General features: G+C 45.1%; 1 protein-coding gene across 2 annotated transcripts in view; it reads right to left on the bottom strand.

The window, feature by feature from the left end:
* Window positions 1–3005, bottom strand: part of LOC102256937 (granzyme B) — a 4239-nt gene extending 1234 nt beyond the window's left edge. The window contains exons 1-4 of one of the 2 annotated variants that reach the window (XM_005857272.2): window positions 2869–3004; window positions 1674–1821; window positions 1047–1182; window positions 605–862 (exon numbers count right to left, since the gene is read on the bottom strand). In XM_005857272.2, the coding sequence (XP_005857334.1) occupies window positions 605–862; window positions 1047–1182; window positions 1674–1821; window positions 2869–2929 (603 nt within the window). In that variant the 5' untranslated portion in view covers window positions 2930–3004. Of the gene's footprint in view, window positions 1–604; window positions 863–1046; window positions 1183–1673; window positions 1822–2868 lie in introns of both variants that reach the window. The other variant, XM_014543364.1, reaches the window with a different exon arrangement.
* Between the last annotated feature and the right edge of the window lie 15122 nt (window positions 3006–18127).

Below are 18127 nucleotides of genomic sequence, written 5' to 3'. Positions count from 1 at the left end.
TTCTCCTGGCCCTGCCCTCGACCCCTCATCCCAAGCCCCTCTCGGAGAAGGCTGCCTTGCATGGTTTCCACCTTGGAGATAAGCAGGCAGGCAGGTCCCTGTGGTCCCCTGAGCCTGGATGTTGTCACTGCTTCACTTCACCTCAGGTGGCAGCTCCCTCTGCTCCCCCAGGTCCCTGATCCTCTGGCTATGAAGGTGCTGCAGGACTGTGGCTGCAGCTACTGTGTAAGGACCCGAGAGCAGGCAGGTGGGGCTGACACTTGGCATGGAGAAGGAGCCCATTAACCAAGGAGGAGCCCCTTACCTTGGAAGCCACCAGGCATACATACTGCACACCCAGGGAATAGTTATCTAACTGCTGTGCCCCGGCTTGGGCTAGTATTACAGATTCACCATCTGGAGGAGCACCATGTTTAGAGTGACCATAGGCCCTTGTAGCCTCTCATAGGGCCTATTCCTCTCAGCTCTGGCGGCTCTCCTCTTTTCCTCTTGGGGAGAAAGATCAAAGCCTAGAGGGTGAAGGATTCCCCCCTTTCCTCAGGCCCCAGTCTGTATGCAAACATCCCTCTTCCCATAGCCAAGCTAAGCAGATGTTCAGTATCACCTTAAAGGAAGACTTCTTTTTTGTTGGGTCCCCCACACAGAGTTGAATGGTCCTGTTGTAATCCTCAAAGAGATTTTCACACTTCGAATCATTTTGCAGGGTCAGCTGTACCTCCTGCAGAGTGTCTGAGCAAGGGCCATCCCTTGTGACTCGCCCCCAGCCGGCCACACTGCACTTCTGTCCTGGCCTCGGCAGGTCCTTGCCCCTGGGCAGTCGGTGGGACTTCACAGCATCAGTTCGCTTGGTGTTTCTCTCCAGCTGGTGGGGAAGAGGCAAGGGAGCCCAGGTCAGCCAGTGCCTCTGGGCTTGGAAACCATGATGGGACCCTGAGTTACTGGGACTAGTAGGTGACTGGGAGTGGGAGGAAAGGAAGCGACAGGTCACAGTCAGAAGAGAAACAATGAGATCTCAGAACTGCAAGAGCAGCAGGAGGTTTCCTCACCTGCAGTAACATGATGTCATTGGAGCGTTTACCCTTATCATAGTCTGGGTGTGGGAAGGCTGTTTTCACTGAGATGTTCTGCTGGGTCTTCTCCTGCTTTTCGATGTTGTGGGCACCCAGGGTGACTGTGATTGAGCTGCACAGAGAACAGAGTGGGTGAGTTTGGCGGCGAGGGAGAGAGATCTATCCCAGGGATTATGAATGGCAGGTGATAGCTGGTGCAGGGCATAGGGGCCAGGGACTTGGTGGTTCTGCTTCTCAATGACACTGAGGTCAGGGAGCTGGGAGCTCTCTGTTGCCCTCAGGAAATGTCATGAAATTACTTGCATTTGCATTTTGACCCTAATGCATGTGTTCATAGTCCACCGCTGCTTTATTTGGCCAGTGTGGTTGTTCACTTCTCAATTGTGTTCCTTGCTGTCACCTCTGACCCTCTGAGCCCAAAGCTTACCTGTCCTATTTCTCAGGCTCTCATTGCCTGGTTATGTTCTCTGATGGTTCCTCTGATGAGGTCTCATGGGCTTGAGTTACCAGGAGGCTAGGGAGCTGTCCTGGGCTGCAGCTCCTGGGATGAAGGGCAGGGTCCCTGTAGGGGTCAGAAGCTGTAGCCTGGCTGCATTCCCTTACCGTCCATTGCAGTGAGCAGCTGTCAGAACAAAGTTGTCTCCCACAAGGACACCGCCACACCTGTACTTTTTCTCCTCATTTTGAATGCGAAGGAAGGCCATGTAGGGTCGGGAGTTGGGCTTGGCTTCATGTCCCCCAATGATCTCCCCTGAAGGAAAATTCTGTTGTACTTTTGTGGTGCCTCCCACTCCCCCTCCCCCCACCCCGACTGCACCAGGCAGGCATTGGCTTGATGACTAATATGGCTGGCCACTTAGGAGCCTAGGGTAGCGTAGAGCTGGGAGTAGATAGTAAATAGGTAGTGAGGGGCCTCCACTTTCGCATCTGGAGAGGGAACAGCAACAGGCTGGGTCTGTGACTTTGCCTGCCACATAGTTGGTGAGAATACAGGTCTCAGGAACAAGGAAGGCATGGAGGCTCCTGAAAATTCCTCTCCTGACTTCGCTTGGTGTTGGGTGAGCTTCTGAGACCCCTGTGGTGCTGTGATGTCCAGGGCAGTGTGCTTTGCAGTGTCCAGGACTTAAGTTTAGGGATCTAGATGCTGACACATGAGGAGTTCCTGGTAAGTGTTTGTGGCTGCTTGGAGGGATGGCTCCCAATGGGCCTCTGGAATTGGGTTGGTAAGGCCAGTGCTGTGCGATTCTGGAAAGCAGAGAAGTTTGGGGCTGCCAACCTCACTGGCTCATCCTTTAAGGAGAGGACCTGCTAAAGGCCTGGGAAGAAAAGCAGAGCTGGAGAAAGGGACTGAGGGGCCTTGAGATGGAGCAGAGGAAACAGCAGTCTTCTGGGGACAGTGACCCCACCAACTGTGGGGTCTGCTGAGCTCTGGGCTTCTCTCCTAAGCAGACCCTGAGGACAGCACCTGTCTCATCACAGGCATGGAAGCCAGGACTGCTCTGCCCTCTGCAGTTTCCCAGCCTCTGCCATGCACTTCTAGGAAGTTCCACTCTCCACCTGGCACAGGTAGGGCCTGGGGAGGGCATTGTGCCCACTGGCTTTTCTTGAGAATAGGCTTCAGTCCTGTCATTTCTGCGTGTTGTTCATCCAGCATCATGTGTGTGGGTCTGAGATGGGATGGGAGCTGGGGTTCAGAGCATTCCTGGTGGAGAGCTGGATCTGGGATGTGCAGAAGGGCCAGGAGGTCTGTGCCCACTGTGGATGGGTTGGGCCTGTGAGGGTGGGGATGGTCACTCACCTGCCTCTGCCGAGGGGAGCAGGAAAAAGGCCAGCAGGAGCACGAGCAGGGGTGGCTGCATCTTCCCAGGAAGGCTGCTCAGGTCGGAGCTGCTGGTGTTTCTCTGTGCTCTGTTTTCACGCCCAGAAGAGGAAGGAAGTATGGGTGGGCTCTGAGACCTGAGTCCCACTCTTGTTTTATAGTGCTTCATCCCAGAAGGGAAGCATCCCCACCCCCAGCCTCCTGCCTGATGATGGTCTCTGGGTGGTTGTGTGAGAAGTATTCAGTGACCACATCAGTACCCACAGCTGATGACTCAGAGCAGACACCTGAGCAGACTCCAGCCCCAAACAGGAACCCAAGGGTACAAGGTGGGGCCTGCGGCCTGTGGTATTGATCAGTGGAGGTACTGGAGCCCAGTAACCTGAGTCCCTAGTGATAGAATTCCCAGTGCCTCATCTCCATGCAACTAAGTTCTTCAGGGTAATTTCTTTCCATATGTGTTTAGGCCCTTCTCTGTCCAATGGCCAAACATAGTGGAGATGTGTCTCCTTCCATTATAGCAGCAATTTTCAACTTTTTTCATCTCATGGCACATGAACTAATTACTAAAATCCTGTGGCACACTAAATATATATTTTTTGCAGAGCTCACAAAAAATAGTTATACTTTTGATTGATTTAAAAGAAGTAATTAAATATCCTTTTTGCTCCAACGTGACTTAAAAAAAATATCCCGTGCCTATCCTTGTATATAAGAATTTCTGGTACCAAAAATTAACTAATCACACACAACCATGTTAGCAATGTGACCAATAACATGCAAGTTTATTATATGGCCCATATGTTTATAGGGCAAGACAGGGCATTCACACCAGATAACTATTGTGTTGACTGTTGTCATTTTTTAAAATATATATTTTTTATTAATTTCAGAGAGGAGGAAAAGGAAGAGAGAAATGAAACATTAATGATGAGAGAGAATCATTGATCAGCTGCCTCTTGCAGGCCCCACACTAGGGATTGAGCTTGCAACCTGCACATGTGCCCTGACCAGGAATTGAGCCATGACCTCCTGGTTCATAGGTCAACACTCAACCACTGAGCCATGCCAGCTAGGCTGTTGGCATCTTTTTATTTGATGACTTAAGGGAAAATAGGTTAGTGACCCTGACTAAATAGCCTGGTATTGCATGTTTTAAAAGTTCTTGTGGGACACTGGTTGAAAATCGCTGCTTTAGAAAGAGCTGAGCATCTGATGGGGGAGACAGAAACATCAGGGAGCAGAGTACTGAGTGGGGAGGGCCATGGTAGAGTGATGCAAGGGGAGGAATAGAATATCACCACCATCTACTACACTGACATAGCAACCCATTCATCATCACAGTTTCTTCCCGAGGGGTTTTATTTACAAATGCTCCATCTGTCTTGTCAACATTTTAAACAAAAGTACTCTCCTTGACATGTAGTGGCCTAGAGTAAGGAATCATTGTTGCCCTTGTAGTTGAACCACTGATTGGCTTAGCCTATGTCAACCCTACTTTGAGTTGGCTGGGTTCAGTCCCACCCAAACCACATGAACTAGGAGTGGAAAGGGCTGTTTCCCCAAAGAAAGTTCAGGTTACTAAATTGTCGATATCGAGTAACGTGAGAAAGCTTGCTTGTCAACCAAAGACCAATAATTGTTCTTTCAGTATCCTCTGTGCTCTGTGCAGAGCCACACTTCTGCTAGAGCAGGCTTGGCACATGATAGGTTCACACTTGCTAAGCAAATTATGCTGATGAGCTCACTACACAGTGAAGGACTGTTGCTTCTAAACAGCCTTTGTCCAATTCTGTTCAAAGGTCAACTAAGCTTCTCTGAGTGGTTAGAGTCTGGTAATTTAAATGTCCACCTTTACGTTTTCTGTTTTTTACAATTTTGCTATGAGGAATATTATGTATCAAAATACATAATTTCAGTGTAAACCTCTTCCTTGTCATACCACCTACACTCCAAACCTCTCCTTGTTTAAGTCAGCCTGCCTTGTAGTAGACATTTACAAAATAAAGAACCTTTCTGATGACAGTGGTAAATATGCTCATTAAGAAAAGTTGGCCTTGCGTCCTGCAGAGAGCACAGTGTCTATTAAGGCAGCTTAGGCAGCAGCCTCTGGTCATGTCCTTTTTTCTTCTTTTGTTCAGCTCCCATTTTGGCATTTTTCTGCTGAGACTGAATCTTCTGCTTCTACTGTCTCAGACCTTAGTTGATACACCTGCAACTGCTTTTCTACAAAACTGTTAATCAGCAAAAATAAAAGGGCTACAGGATCCCTCATTTTGATGCTGTGACTTTTTTGGCTTCATGCAAAGACAGTTTTATGTAGATGTACAGTTGACTCTAATTTGAAAATCTGAAAATCAGTTCATTCTTGTTATAAATTTTTTACAATCATAATTATATTTATGTTCATATTGTATAAAATGACTCATTTAATAAAGTGACACTTTAATTAAAAAAAGGAAAATTTGGAAAGTAGAAAAGAAAAATGTCACTGATTAGCCCAAACCCCAACACAATCCTACATAATAAAGAGCTAATATGCTAATGGTCGTGACGCTCTCATGCCATAACAACTCATCAGCAGGAGGCTGCCTGCCTGTGGGCTTTGGGGCAGAGCCGCCGAGTTGCCTCGGGGACGGGGCGGAAGCAGGAAGGTCCCTGGAGGAGGCAGGACCATCCTGTGGCGGGGAGGGCGGGGTGAGAGCCCATAGCGCCCCACTCACCAGTCCTTCACCACCCACCACTTGCACTCAGCATGCCCGCCACCCACCTGCCAGGGGAAGGAGTGCAGTGCACAATGCCAGGAAGTGGCGCTTGAAACTCCGCAGCAGGTGGGAGGCTTCCACACTCTTCTCCGGCACCATGATGGGGTGGAGCCTCCGCATTGCTCCAGAGATGGGTCGGATGTGAGGAGGCACCCTGAGGAGGTGGGATCAGCCCGAGGCAACTCTGCCCGCCACCCACCTGCCAGGGGAAGGAGTGCAGTGCACAATGCCAGGAAGTGGCGCTTGAAACTCCGCAGCAGGTGGGAGGCTTCCACGCTCTTCTCCGGCACCATGATGGGGTGGAGCTGCCACATTGCTCCGGAGATGGGTCGGATGTGAGGAGGCACCCTGAGAAGGTGGGATCAGCCCGAGGCAACTTGTGGGACCAAGGGTGGGGCTTGAAGCAGCCAGAGAAGGTTGGAAGGGTCGGGGATGGGGCCAGGTGCACTCAAGCTCTGGGTGGAGACATTAGGGTGTCAATGTGGGGCAGTGGGTAGCTGGGCGGGACACACAGATGTGCGGGCCATTGGATTTCGTGTGCTGGGTCACTAGTGTTACCATAAGAAGTGCATTTTAAGTACTTGGGATCATGCTATATATACAGTGTTATATATATTTTATATACAATATTACTTTTTTTTATCTTCACTTAACACTATGATGTAAGAGTTTTCCTGTGTCCTTAAAAATCTTAATTAACGAGACTGTAGTCTCTGTTCCTAGTTATTAAAACTTTTAACATGCAGTTAAGTTTTGAAATTAATGAAAAATTTTAAAAACAATTTAATCATAGAGAAAACGATTAAAATGATCTGATTTCAGATCATTGATAATCATCTTTACTGTATTGAGGTATGAACTAACATATTTTGCTCTCATGTATATCGGCATTTTTTTTTAAAAAGGATTATATTAAATACAAGATTATGTTATAACATTTATTAAATATTGAGGTGAAATTCACATAACATTAATTATTTTAAAGTGTACAATTCAGTGGCATTTAGTGTATTAAAAATGTTGTGCAATCACCTCCTCTCTCTAATTTCAAAGCTTTCTCATGACCCCAGAAGAACATTTCATCACACCCATTAAGTTGTGTTTACCCACAACTTAATTGGTACTTAATCACTTTCCATTCTCCCTCTCCCACCAATACCCAACCCTGGCTTTTGGCAACTACTAGTCTCATTCCTGTCTCTGATGGATTTGCACATCGATATATATAAAGAGCCAGGGGCCATTGCAACCGAATGGATGACCGAACAGGCTGAGTGGGGCGACCAGGCTGGCAGGGGTTAGTGAGGGACAACCAAACAACTGAACAGCAGGCTGCATGGGGCGACCAGGACGCCAGTGGGTTTAGTGAGGGTCAACCAAACGACTGAACACCAGGCTGTGTGGGGCAACCAGGCCGGCAAGTTAGTGAGGGACAACCAAACAACTGAATAGAAGACTGTGTGGGGCGACCAGGCTGGCTGGGGAGGGGCAGTGAGGGGCTACCAAACGACTGACCAGCTGGCTTCGTGGGGTGACCAGGCTGGTGGGGGGACAGTGAGGGGCAACTAAATGACTGAACAGCAAGCTGTGTGGGGAAACCAGGCCGGCAGGGGGTGCAGTTGGCAGCAACCAGGCTGCCGGGGGGAGGGGGGGCAGTGAGGGGCTACCAGGCCAGCAGAGGGGAGTAGTGAGGGGCAAGCAGGCCAGCAGGGGCAGCATGGGGGGCAAGCAGGCCAGCAGGGGCGGCAGTGGGGGGCGACCAGGCCAGTAGAGGGGGGCAGTGAGGGGTGACCAAGCTGGTGGCGGGGCAGTTGGAGGCGACCAGGTCGGCAGGGGGGTGCAGTTAGGGGTGACCAGGCCAGCAGAGGGGAGCTGTTGGGGGCAACCAGGCCAGCAGAGGGGGGCAGTTGGGGGTGACCAGGTTGACGGGAGGGCAGTTGGGGGCAACCAGGCTGGCAGGCAGAGATGGTTAGGGGTGATCAGGCTGGGAGCAGTTGGGAGCCAGCAGTCCCAGATTGTGAGAGGGATTTCCGACTGCTGGCTTAGGCCGGATCCCACAGAGCAGTCGGACATCCCCCTAGTGGTCCCAGATTGGAGAGGGTGCAGGCTGGACTGAGGGCCTCCACCCCTGTGCATGAATTTTGTGCACCGGACCTCTAGTTCTGTATATTTCATATGAAAGAAATCATGGAATATGTGAGCTGTTGTGTTTGGCTTCTTTTGCTCAGCATAATGATTTTGAAGTTCATCCAAATTGTAGCACATATCAATATTTTATGCAGCAAAATACTATTGTGTGTGTGTGTGTGTGTGTGTGTGTGTGTGTGTGTGTGTGTGTGTGTGTGATGTGCCTGTCTTAATTTATCTCTTTATCTGAAATAGACATTTGGGTTGTTTCCACCTTTGGGCTATAGTGACTAATGCTGTTATAAATATTTGTGTAAAAACTTCATTGTTGAGGATATGTTTTCATTAGTCTTGGCTATATACCTAGAAATGGAATTATTGGGTCTTATGGTAATCCTAAGTTTCAGTTTTTGAGGAATCACTAGACTGTTTGTTGTACCATATTACATTCCCACCAGCAGCGTACAAATACTTCCATTTCTTTACATCTTGCCAATACAGTTATTATTCTTGTTATTATTATTATTTATTATAGCCATCTTAGTGGGTATGGAATAGTATCTTATTTTGGTTTTGGTTTACATATTATTAATAACTAATGAGGTTTAGCATCATTCCCTGTGTTTGCTGGGCATTTGTGTATCTTCTTTGGAGAAATATTGACCTTTCTCACCATCCTCATTCCTGTGTCCCTCAATATTTTCATTGGGTTTTCAAGAGTTCGATCTTGAACATAGCCACTCTGACATGCTATGCCCATTAGGCTGAAACAGAAAGGGCGGAGAGTTCAGGGAAACCTTTCTTCTAACTTCAATGGCTAGTCAAATGGCCAAGGCCATGTTGGAAAGTTCTCCAAAATCCAGAATTAGAAATATGAATTAACAGGGGAAAGCTTACTGAGGTGGCAGACACGTGGAAAGAGTGTGAAACAGGTACCTTCTTAAGAAAGAACTCAACCTGGGGAAAGCCTCACTGGAGAGACTAAGTTTCTTTCAAGACGTGATCAAAGTTGAATCAAACTAAGAGATGCTAAAATTAGTCTGGACTTGTAATTTTAAGAATCTGTGTCTCAGGATAAATTAATAATAAACTTATATCTGGAAAATAAGATATGAGTAATCAGATAAAATAAGATATGATTAGTACAAATGAACAAATGAGAAAATAATATCTAACATCTTAATGCTGGCTAATATTTATTGATCTCTGACTGTAGATTCTCTCTTAACCCTTTGAGTTAGTTATTAATATTTATTTTATGTCACAAACGAGAAATCTAAGACCCCACGAAGGTAAGGGGCTTGCTCTATATCACTCAACTCATAAGAGTGGAGGGGAAACAGTGTTTAGAATGCAGGGATGTGATTCCATAGTTTGTGATCTTATCCACAGCTCTACAAACATCATCATTTATTATATTGTTCCAGGAATCTGCAGGAAAATTAAAGGGATGTTGAAAAATAAATGTTTCTGTCTCTATATCTAATGTGGGACTCTTGTTCTCTTAGAAGAGGAAGGTATCTCAGTGGCTACCATATTGTGATGGAAAAGTTCATTTGGATCATGTATTCCCTTTGCTCTTATCTTTTATCCCCGGATGTTCTTCCCAAACATGCAGGAGAATGTCATGCTTGGCCCATGATAGGCAATCAATCGCCTTGGGCCTTAGCCTCCCACCAAATCACATCTAGTGCTTATTCCCAGTGGGCAGGGCCATTCGTTGTAGGCAATGACAATGGCACAATGAAATGACACTCACACATAGCATTTGAGGCTCCTGCTATAAGCCAATTTCCCTGAGCCTGATCATTCTCAAGCTATGCCTACAATTAGAACCTACAGGTATAATGGGCCAGAACTTGGCTTATCTGATCTGTCCATGAGACTCCGCTGTGTTGTTTAGAAGAGATTCCTCCCTTAGTTAGGGTTAGCTCTACATTCCTATTAGGAGGATGGAGTGGCATTCAGAGTTTCTGGAGTGTTTACATGACATCAAAAACAGTTTTAAGGGAGAGACCGTCAGTGAAGGAGAACCTGGGTTATGTGTTGGAGTGGGGAAGATTGTGCTTCCATTTGGCCCCTGTAGTAGTAAGGATGGGGAGAGAGGGCAGGGATGAGGAGAGAAAAAGGTCTATAGGACAGATGCAAATCTATGAGATTTCTAGAGTTTTGGCACCCACTAGAACACTTTAATTTTTTTCTATGGCCCAGCCAGCAACAAAGCGCAAGGTTGGGGATACTTCAGTAAAACTCTGGAGAGGGTACATATCTGGGGTGATGAGTGGAGAGAGGACTATAATGAAAGGGGGCGGAGAAGTGAGCTTGAGTGAAGACAGTGTGCTCATCCTCACCAAACTGGTATTAGTATAACAATAGAGACCTCCCAAATCAATTGGTGTTGACTGCTTCTTGGTAGGTGACAGTTGAAATGGAGCCGTGTTTTGAGTTGTGATGTTGCCTCTGAGGTGACCTTGAATCAACATCCCCCCCCCTCCCCACCTAAAGATCTTTATCTCCCCGGGAACTTTGCCCACCAAGGTCATTTTTCCCCTCAAAGCATTTAGTTCCCACAAGGCCTGAAGGTCACACCTCACCCATCTGGTGTGAATAGGTTCTTTCTCTTCCCATCTCACTCTGGGTGTGCACTGCCTTACCATGTCTGTACTGGAAGTGGCCAATATTTGGTTTGTGGTCGGTAAGAGGGATGCTGCTAAAACATTTACCAGAATCTCTGGTATATGACTGCTAAACTGGTGGATCTTTCTTTCTGTCTATTTCTCAGTTCAGGACATATGTAACAAAGTATTGTGTTTGGAAAAATCTAATTCACACCTAAGGATGCATGTGTCACATCCCCATCTGTCCCCCAGTCCTGGCATGACATCTTCTAGTTGTAGATATTCCCCTGCTATTAAGTTCCTCTGTTTCTGATCAAATACCAGGAAGCAACACTGGAGCCTTATGTGAACAAAGCAGAAGATCTGGAGCATCCCAGCCAGCCCTTCAGAGTCTGCGCAGAACTCAGGTATTGCTGGGCCTCCGAGGGCCATGTACCCGTGGAACTGTGGCAGGAGGATTTTCTATGCTAGCAATGAAGTAGGAGGAAGAAATAATAAGAGGCAGCAGAAGTTAATGAAGAAAGTAAACATACAACAGAGAGTTTTAATGAAGCAAAGATTTTTGGAAAAGGCTAATAAAATTGACAAACGTCTGGAGACTATAATCAAGAAAAAAGAGAGAAGGTGCAAATATTTATTATGCGGAACTTAAAAGGAAATTTTTTTTTTATAAATGCTGCAGACCATTAAAAGATAAGCCAAGAATATTATAGAGAAAACTTACACTAATATATTTAAAATTTAGACAAAATAGAAACATCACTGCTAATTTAGGTAACACTAGAACGATCAACAAATGGCATCAGCAATTAATAGTTTTCCACATAATGAACTAATCTAGATGGCTTTACTTTTCAGATACAAACTTGCACTAAAGTGAAAAATAAAGGACACAATCTCATTTTATGAGGCTGACATAACCTTGATACAAACAATAGAATAAGAAAGAGAATTTACAGGCCAACCTTATCACATTTACAGTCACAAGCACCCTACACAATGTATCAACTGTGACAATTAGCCCATCAATATATAAAAAGCTAATACAATATGAGCCAGTTAGATTTACCCTAAAAATGTATATCTCAATTAACCTTAGATAGGTCAAGTAACATAATTTGCTGCACAAATTGGAGAGAAATCTTATCTCAATAAGAGAAACATAACAGAGAAATCCGATCTCAATAAACATTTCATAAAATTCAACATTCACACATGATAACAAACAAACCCTTTTGGCAGATCAAAAGGGGAAGAAATTTCCTTAATGTAATACACAATATCTGTATAACTCTGGCCGAGTTGCTCAGTTGGTTGGAGCGTCATCTCATTCACCAAAGGGGTGTGGGTTCCATTCCTGGTAAGAGCCCAAACCAAAGTTGGGTGTTCAATTTTCCTGGTGCATGATGGAGGCAACTAATAGATGTTTCTCTCACCACTCCCCATTCATCTCTTTCTAAAAATCATTAACATATCCTCAAGTGAGGATGAAAATTAAAAAAACAAACAAAAAGACTATAAGCTATGAAAATGATTTAATGAAGCCCTCATCTAGAAAGAAAACCAAGTCCTAGCTAGTTTTGTTCAGTTGATAGAGTGTCAGCCTGTGCACTGAAGGGTCCCAGGTTCAATTCCAGTCAATGGCACATGCCAGGGTTGTGGACTAAATCCCAGTAGTGGGTGTGTAGGAGGCAGCCAATTCAATGATTCTCTCTCATCATTTATGTTGCTATCTGTCTCTCCCTCTCCCTTCCTCTCTGGAATCAATAAAAAAATATATATTTTTAGAAAGACAACCAAGGTTTCCATGTTTCCCAGGAGAATGTTAGAAAGCCTTTCTCACCAGGTGCCTTACACACTAAATGTGTGATACTGGTATTCTCTTTTCATTGGGAGGCTTGTGTTTGGAAATGATCCAAAATGGGATCATTTCGGGGACGTCTACACCGATGAAAGGGGGAGATGATGAGTAGGTCTGAGGGGAAACCCAGGGCTGGGCAGTGATGGAGAGGGTTTGCAGGTCTATGGGCACTTTTCTACCTTTAATCCCAGGTCCCTGCACAAAGTACTCTAACTCTGCTGTCTGCCTCTGTGTTTGGGGCCCCAGGGTTCTCTTGTCCAGGGGAGATCATCAGCGCACAGAGGCCAGGCTTCAGTCTTGCCCTGACAGGCATTCCTGCAAATTGCTGTTCCGTGGTGGGTCCAGGTGCAAGAGAGGTTGTTGTGATGACCCCTCACTGAGCTGGATGGTGAAAAAGCTTTGGTTTCTTCCCCATGTTTTAGACAACTAGAATCAGAAATTTATGGGGCCAGTTGGGCTCAAAGGATCTATTTATTTTTTAAGAAAAACTGAAAAAGAAGATGCTATTCTGGGATGTTACCTGTTGATATTTCTTCTTGGTCCTCTCACTAGGAAAAGTTTGTGCCTTATCTTTACTGTCCAGAGGCAGGTTTTCCGGGTCACCCCTCCAAGTACCCCCCTTTTTGTATTAGTCCTCACCCGAGGATATTTTTTCTATTGATTTTGAGAGAGATTGGAAGGGAAAGAGGGAGGAAGTGAGAGCGAGAGAGAGAGAGAGAGAGAGAGAAACATTCATTGATGTGAGAGAGACACATTAATTACTTGCCTCCTGCACACACTCTGACAAGGGACAGGGATCGAAACTGTAACCCAAGTACCATCCTTACCTGCCCTTGACTGGAAATTGAACCCAAGACCCTTTGGTGCAGTGTGAACACACTGACCACTGAGCCCAGTGGTCAGGGCTACATGTCCCTTTTAAAAGTCCTCACCCAAGGACTTTTAGTGATGAAAGAGAGAGAGAGAGAGATAAAGAGAAATGGATGTGAGTGAAAAACATTGATCGATTGCCTTCCTTACATGACCCTACTGTGGATTGAACCAGCAACCTAAGTAAGTCCCCTAACCAGGAATCCAGCCCACAAACATTTTGGTGTACCAGAGGATATTCCCACCAACTGAGCTACCTTCCAGGGCTCCAAGTCCCTTTATTATGATTAAACAAGTTGGGCTACTTCTCTCTCTTTCTCTCTGTCTTTCATCTATTCTAGTTGCCCCTCCAATGGCTTCCTGAGGTGAAAGATGACAGCAGCCAAAAAGCTATGATTTCCTTAGAGAGAGAGAGAGAGAGAGAGAAATGGATGTGAGTGAAAAACATTAATCGATTGCCTTCCTTACATGACCCTACTCGGGATTGAACCAGCAACCTAAGTAAGTCCCCTGACCAGGAATCCAGCCCACAAACATTTTGGTGTACAAGAGGATACTCCAACCAACTGAGCTACCTTCCAGGGCTCCAAGTCCCTTTACTATGATTAAACAAGGGCTACTTCTCTCTCTTTCTCTCTGTCTTCCATTTATTCTAGTTGCCCCTCCACTGGCTTCCTAAGGTGTAAGATGACAGCAACCAAACAGCTATGACCTCCCATAATCCCACAGCTAAAATTCAGCCAATCCCCAAACATCCCTGCTTCTAAAACTCCATGAAATTCTGGATTTCCAATTTCCCAAGTCCTATATACATTTAGATCTTGCTGGGTTCAGAGACACTGTTCTTCACAAGTACAACTCTCTCCTACATTCAGATTTTTGTCTCAGACAACCAAATGCTCTCCCCTTCCTATGACATTCCTCACAATCACTCTGGAGGAGTCCCATATGCCCTCCATGAAATTCTGGATTTCCAATTTCCCAAGTCCTATGTACATTTAGATCTTGCTGGGTTCAGAGACACTCTTCTTTACAAGTACAGCTCTCTCCTAAATTCAGATTTTTGTCTCAGACAACCGAATGCTCTCCCCTTCCTGTGACACTCCTCACAATAGCTCTGGAGAAGTCCCATATGCTGAGTGACCAAGCTTGCTGAGCAACTTGCCTTGTCTCTTAGCAAGTTGCTGTGAAGTAGTGACCAGCTGTGGTAATATCACTATCTTATGCACTGCATCTGACCTTGACCCATTCTCTGTCCTCCCTGTCACTGCCTGGGCTTGCACCTCCTAAATAAATGGTTGCTACTGTTATCCTTGCTTCAGGCTCTGTTTCTATTGGAGTCAGAACAGGTCAGAGCAGGGAAGTAGGATTTGGGATATTCTTCTCCTTGTATCTCAGGCTGGAAGTCATGCTCAGAGAGTCTTCTCAGAAATTACAAACAAGATACCCCCAACCCCCTGGATATCCGTCCATTCAAATGTTTTCTTCTCATAGTATCCCCTTTTGGCAATGTTTGGGTATTTCTTCTGGTTACTTAATCATGGTTTATGATGCCTTTCCTTCTTGATTTTTACAATGAGTTTCTGGGGGACTGACCAGGAATTTCACCTAAATACTTTCTGCTGGTAAAGCTGGCATGGCAGCCTTATCAGGAGCAATCAGAGAATGTCAGTCCCACTGAGGGTTGGAGGCTTATCCTGTGCTTCAAAAGACAAAGCATCTCATGGGGAAAATGGGATGTGCACATGGCAGATACTTTAGTAACAAAGGAAGAGCTGGGGCTCAGTCCTACAAAGTCCCCAGGAAAAACTGCTGGCCTCACTCTTCCACATACATCATCCTTCCTGTTTTACAGTTGTGTGGTTATCTAACCAGACAGTGACACAGCCACAGAAGAATTGACTGTGCACTATGGTGTGCTCAATGATAGCCTTGGGGACAATGCACACACATACCTTCATTTCATGCTGTCAGGGAGTGATGGGCATGTTAAGACATGGTGCAAAATAGAGAAAGTGTGGCTTTTAGGGCAAGGATGATCTTGGAGGTGTAAGGAGAAGCCTAGTAAGACATAAACTGATAGTTCATAAATTCCTTAGTAGATAGGAGACTGTTGAAGAATCAAGGATAGAAAAGAGAATGGCTTTTCAGGAGCTTCTTGGGACCCCCAGGGAATGGGGTTTGGAGGAACTTTTTAGAACTGATCAGTTGTCACCAAGTATATTTTTGTCAATCCAACGAAAAACTTTATTTCTTCCTTTTTCTGTCTCTGTGTTTCATTTCTGGCTTTTGATCACATCACCTCGGCCATTTAAAAATTACTTTTAAGTGGTGTTTTGCCCCTTCCTGCACATCACTACCTTCCCCCTATTAAGTTTCCTTTCTAGGAACATGACATTCTAAAAGTGGAGGACAACTAAGTATTTTCAGTGTTGCCTTTTCACATGAAGAATTAATTTCATCTTTAGGAATCTCACTAGACTCTCTCTCTAGGATTAGCATTCTAATTTTTCCTTCATTATATAAAACTAGAGGCCCGTGCATGAATTCATGCATGGGTGGGGTCCCTTGGCTTGGCCTGTGGGTATTGGGCCGCCTGCCCTCCTGCCTGCTGCTCCTGCTCATCCGGCACAGCTGTGCCTGCCATGGGCTCGCACCCAGTCAGTCCTGATTGGGCGAGGCTTGTGCGCACTGCAGTGGTGCTCACTAGCTGTGAGCCCTGCATCTGGCTCCCATCCTGAGCAGGGTTGGGGGACCAGGACACAATCAGTCCTCTAGGCAGGTGGTGGGATGCTCCTACTGGCCTAGGATCCAGATATCCTGCTGACATTAACGCTGGTTGTCGGGAGCCACCTGGCAGCTGCTTTTATATCGTTTCTTCCTTGTGGAGCATCTAGGGAGGGAAAATGGCCAGGATGTCCGAGGCTGACTTCGAAGAGGCTGGCGGTGCTGTTGGGATTGTGCCCGCAACACTGGGTCTGCCGGTGCCTGGCTTGTTCTCTGGAGATTGGACCTGCAGGACTGCTGAGGGAGTGAGTGGCTGTTGCAGGGCTGGTGGGCCACCAGGATGGGTTGATCAGCTGAGCTGGGTCAGTTAGCTGAGTGGCACTCCCAGTTGCTTAGCTTTTATATATATAGATTTACCTCATGCTCCACACCAACATTATCATCTGACATCCCACCTCCAACCCAAACTGTAGCCAGTTGAGCGGAGGCGGATACACATGGAAACCTGGAACAGGCAAACAATGGGAGCACTATGGTTGGGTCCAATGTGATAAACCCGTGCCATGGCTTCCAGAAGTGGACATTCCAACTTGCCTTAGTCATAGTATAACTTTGACAGTCCTTTCATTGTCTAAAATCGAATAAAAAACAAAATAGTCTGTGACATCGAAAAAAGAAGTGAAATGCTTGGGGGATGAGTTAAGGCTGAGAACTCAGTTTGATTAGTTAATAACCATAGACTTGCAATTAACTGCTATCACCACAAACCAGCTTTCTATTGTTCATTGTTTCTTAAGAATTGTTCTTTCCTTGGCATTGTAGCTATGGTGAGAACCTCGTTGAGACATGACTGTGCACCTGAGATCAAATTCTGACACTCTTCATGGTTTGAACTGACATGAGGGAGCCAAATCGTAGGAACACTAGAGAAAGAGTCCCCAAGGGAAGGGTCAAAACAGACAAAGATGGAAAGTCCATGCCTGGGCAATTGTTTCATTCAGAAAGGATGCATTAAGTACTTTCTCTGTGGAGAACCTCGTTGAGACATGACTGTGCACCTGAGATCAAATTCTGACACTCTTCATGGTTTGAACTGACATGAGGGAGCCAAATCGTAGGAACACTAGAGAAAGAGTCCCCAAGGGAAGGGTCAAAACAGACAGAGATGGAAAGTCCATGCCTGGGCAATTGTTTCATTCAGAAAGGATGTATTAAGCACTTTCTCTCTGTGTGGCATTCAACAAAACAGTGGGAATTAGATGGTAAACAATAACAGATTTAGTTTTTAGTCTTGAGGAGTGAGACATACATTAGCCAAATAAACACAAGTGTATATGTTTATGGATGGTGTCAAATACTCCGGAGGGAAATAATTATGAGAGAATATGACTGGTTATAGGGGTTGGGGAAGACTTTGCTGAGGAGGCAACACTTGCCAGTCATGCAAACATACAGTTTAAGATGGAAATGTTCCCTGATATGTTCAGGTATTTATCTTAAGGTAGTCACACACTTGGAGGTCTGGAGTGCCTGAGCATTATGAGAAATAATGAGAAATCTTGGCAACAATTAATTTTTGTATTTCCAGAAAACATGCATAATGCTAAGACAATAGGCAGAAATTAGTAATTTGGAGTCTTTGAAAATTTAAAGCTTCTATTTAACCAAAGGCATCATAATAATAATGCAAAAAACTTGGATTGGTAGAGGACATTTACAATAACCTGTTGAAAAATTGGTATCTAAAATATATAAAGAAGTCTTTAAAAACCTTAAGGAAAATCAATTGTAAATGTATAAGGGATGTAACAGACAATTCTCAGAACAATTTCAAATATCTTATAAATTTCTGAAAAGACAATGAACCTCATCAGTAGTCAGGGAAGTGGTAATAAAAACCACTATGATTTTCCATTTCACACAAGTAGACTGACCAAAATTATTAATCGTTATAATACTAAGTATTGTTTGGAGTATTAATTGGAACAAAAACTTTGTCAAGCAATTGAACAATACAAAGACAACTGAAGGCACGCATATTCTATAACCTGGCCATTCCACTTTGAGGATATACCCAACTGACATTCCTGTACATGTAAATATAGAAGGATGATAAAGAATGCTCACTGCAATTATTCTTTATTAAAGAAAATTGGAAACAACATAAATTTCCTGAGAATGGATAAGTTGTGTTGTCTGCATACATTGGAATATTATGCACCCATTAAAATAAATGAATTATAACTACATGTATCAACATGGCTAAAACT

Source organism: Myotis brandtii, unplaced genomic scaffold (genome assembly GCF_000412655.1).
Source record: "Myotis brandtii unplaced genomic scaffold, ASM41265v1 scaffold1093, whole genome shotgun sequence".
NCBI classification, from domain to species: domain Eukaryota; kingdom Metazoa; phylum Chordata; class Mammalia; order Chiroptera; family Vespertilionidae; genus Myotis; species Myotis brandtii.
Note: the sequence above shows the minus strand (reverse complement) of the source record. Positions and strands in the feature narration are given on the sequence as shown.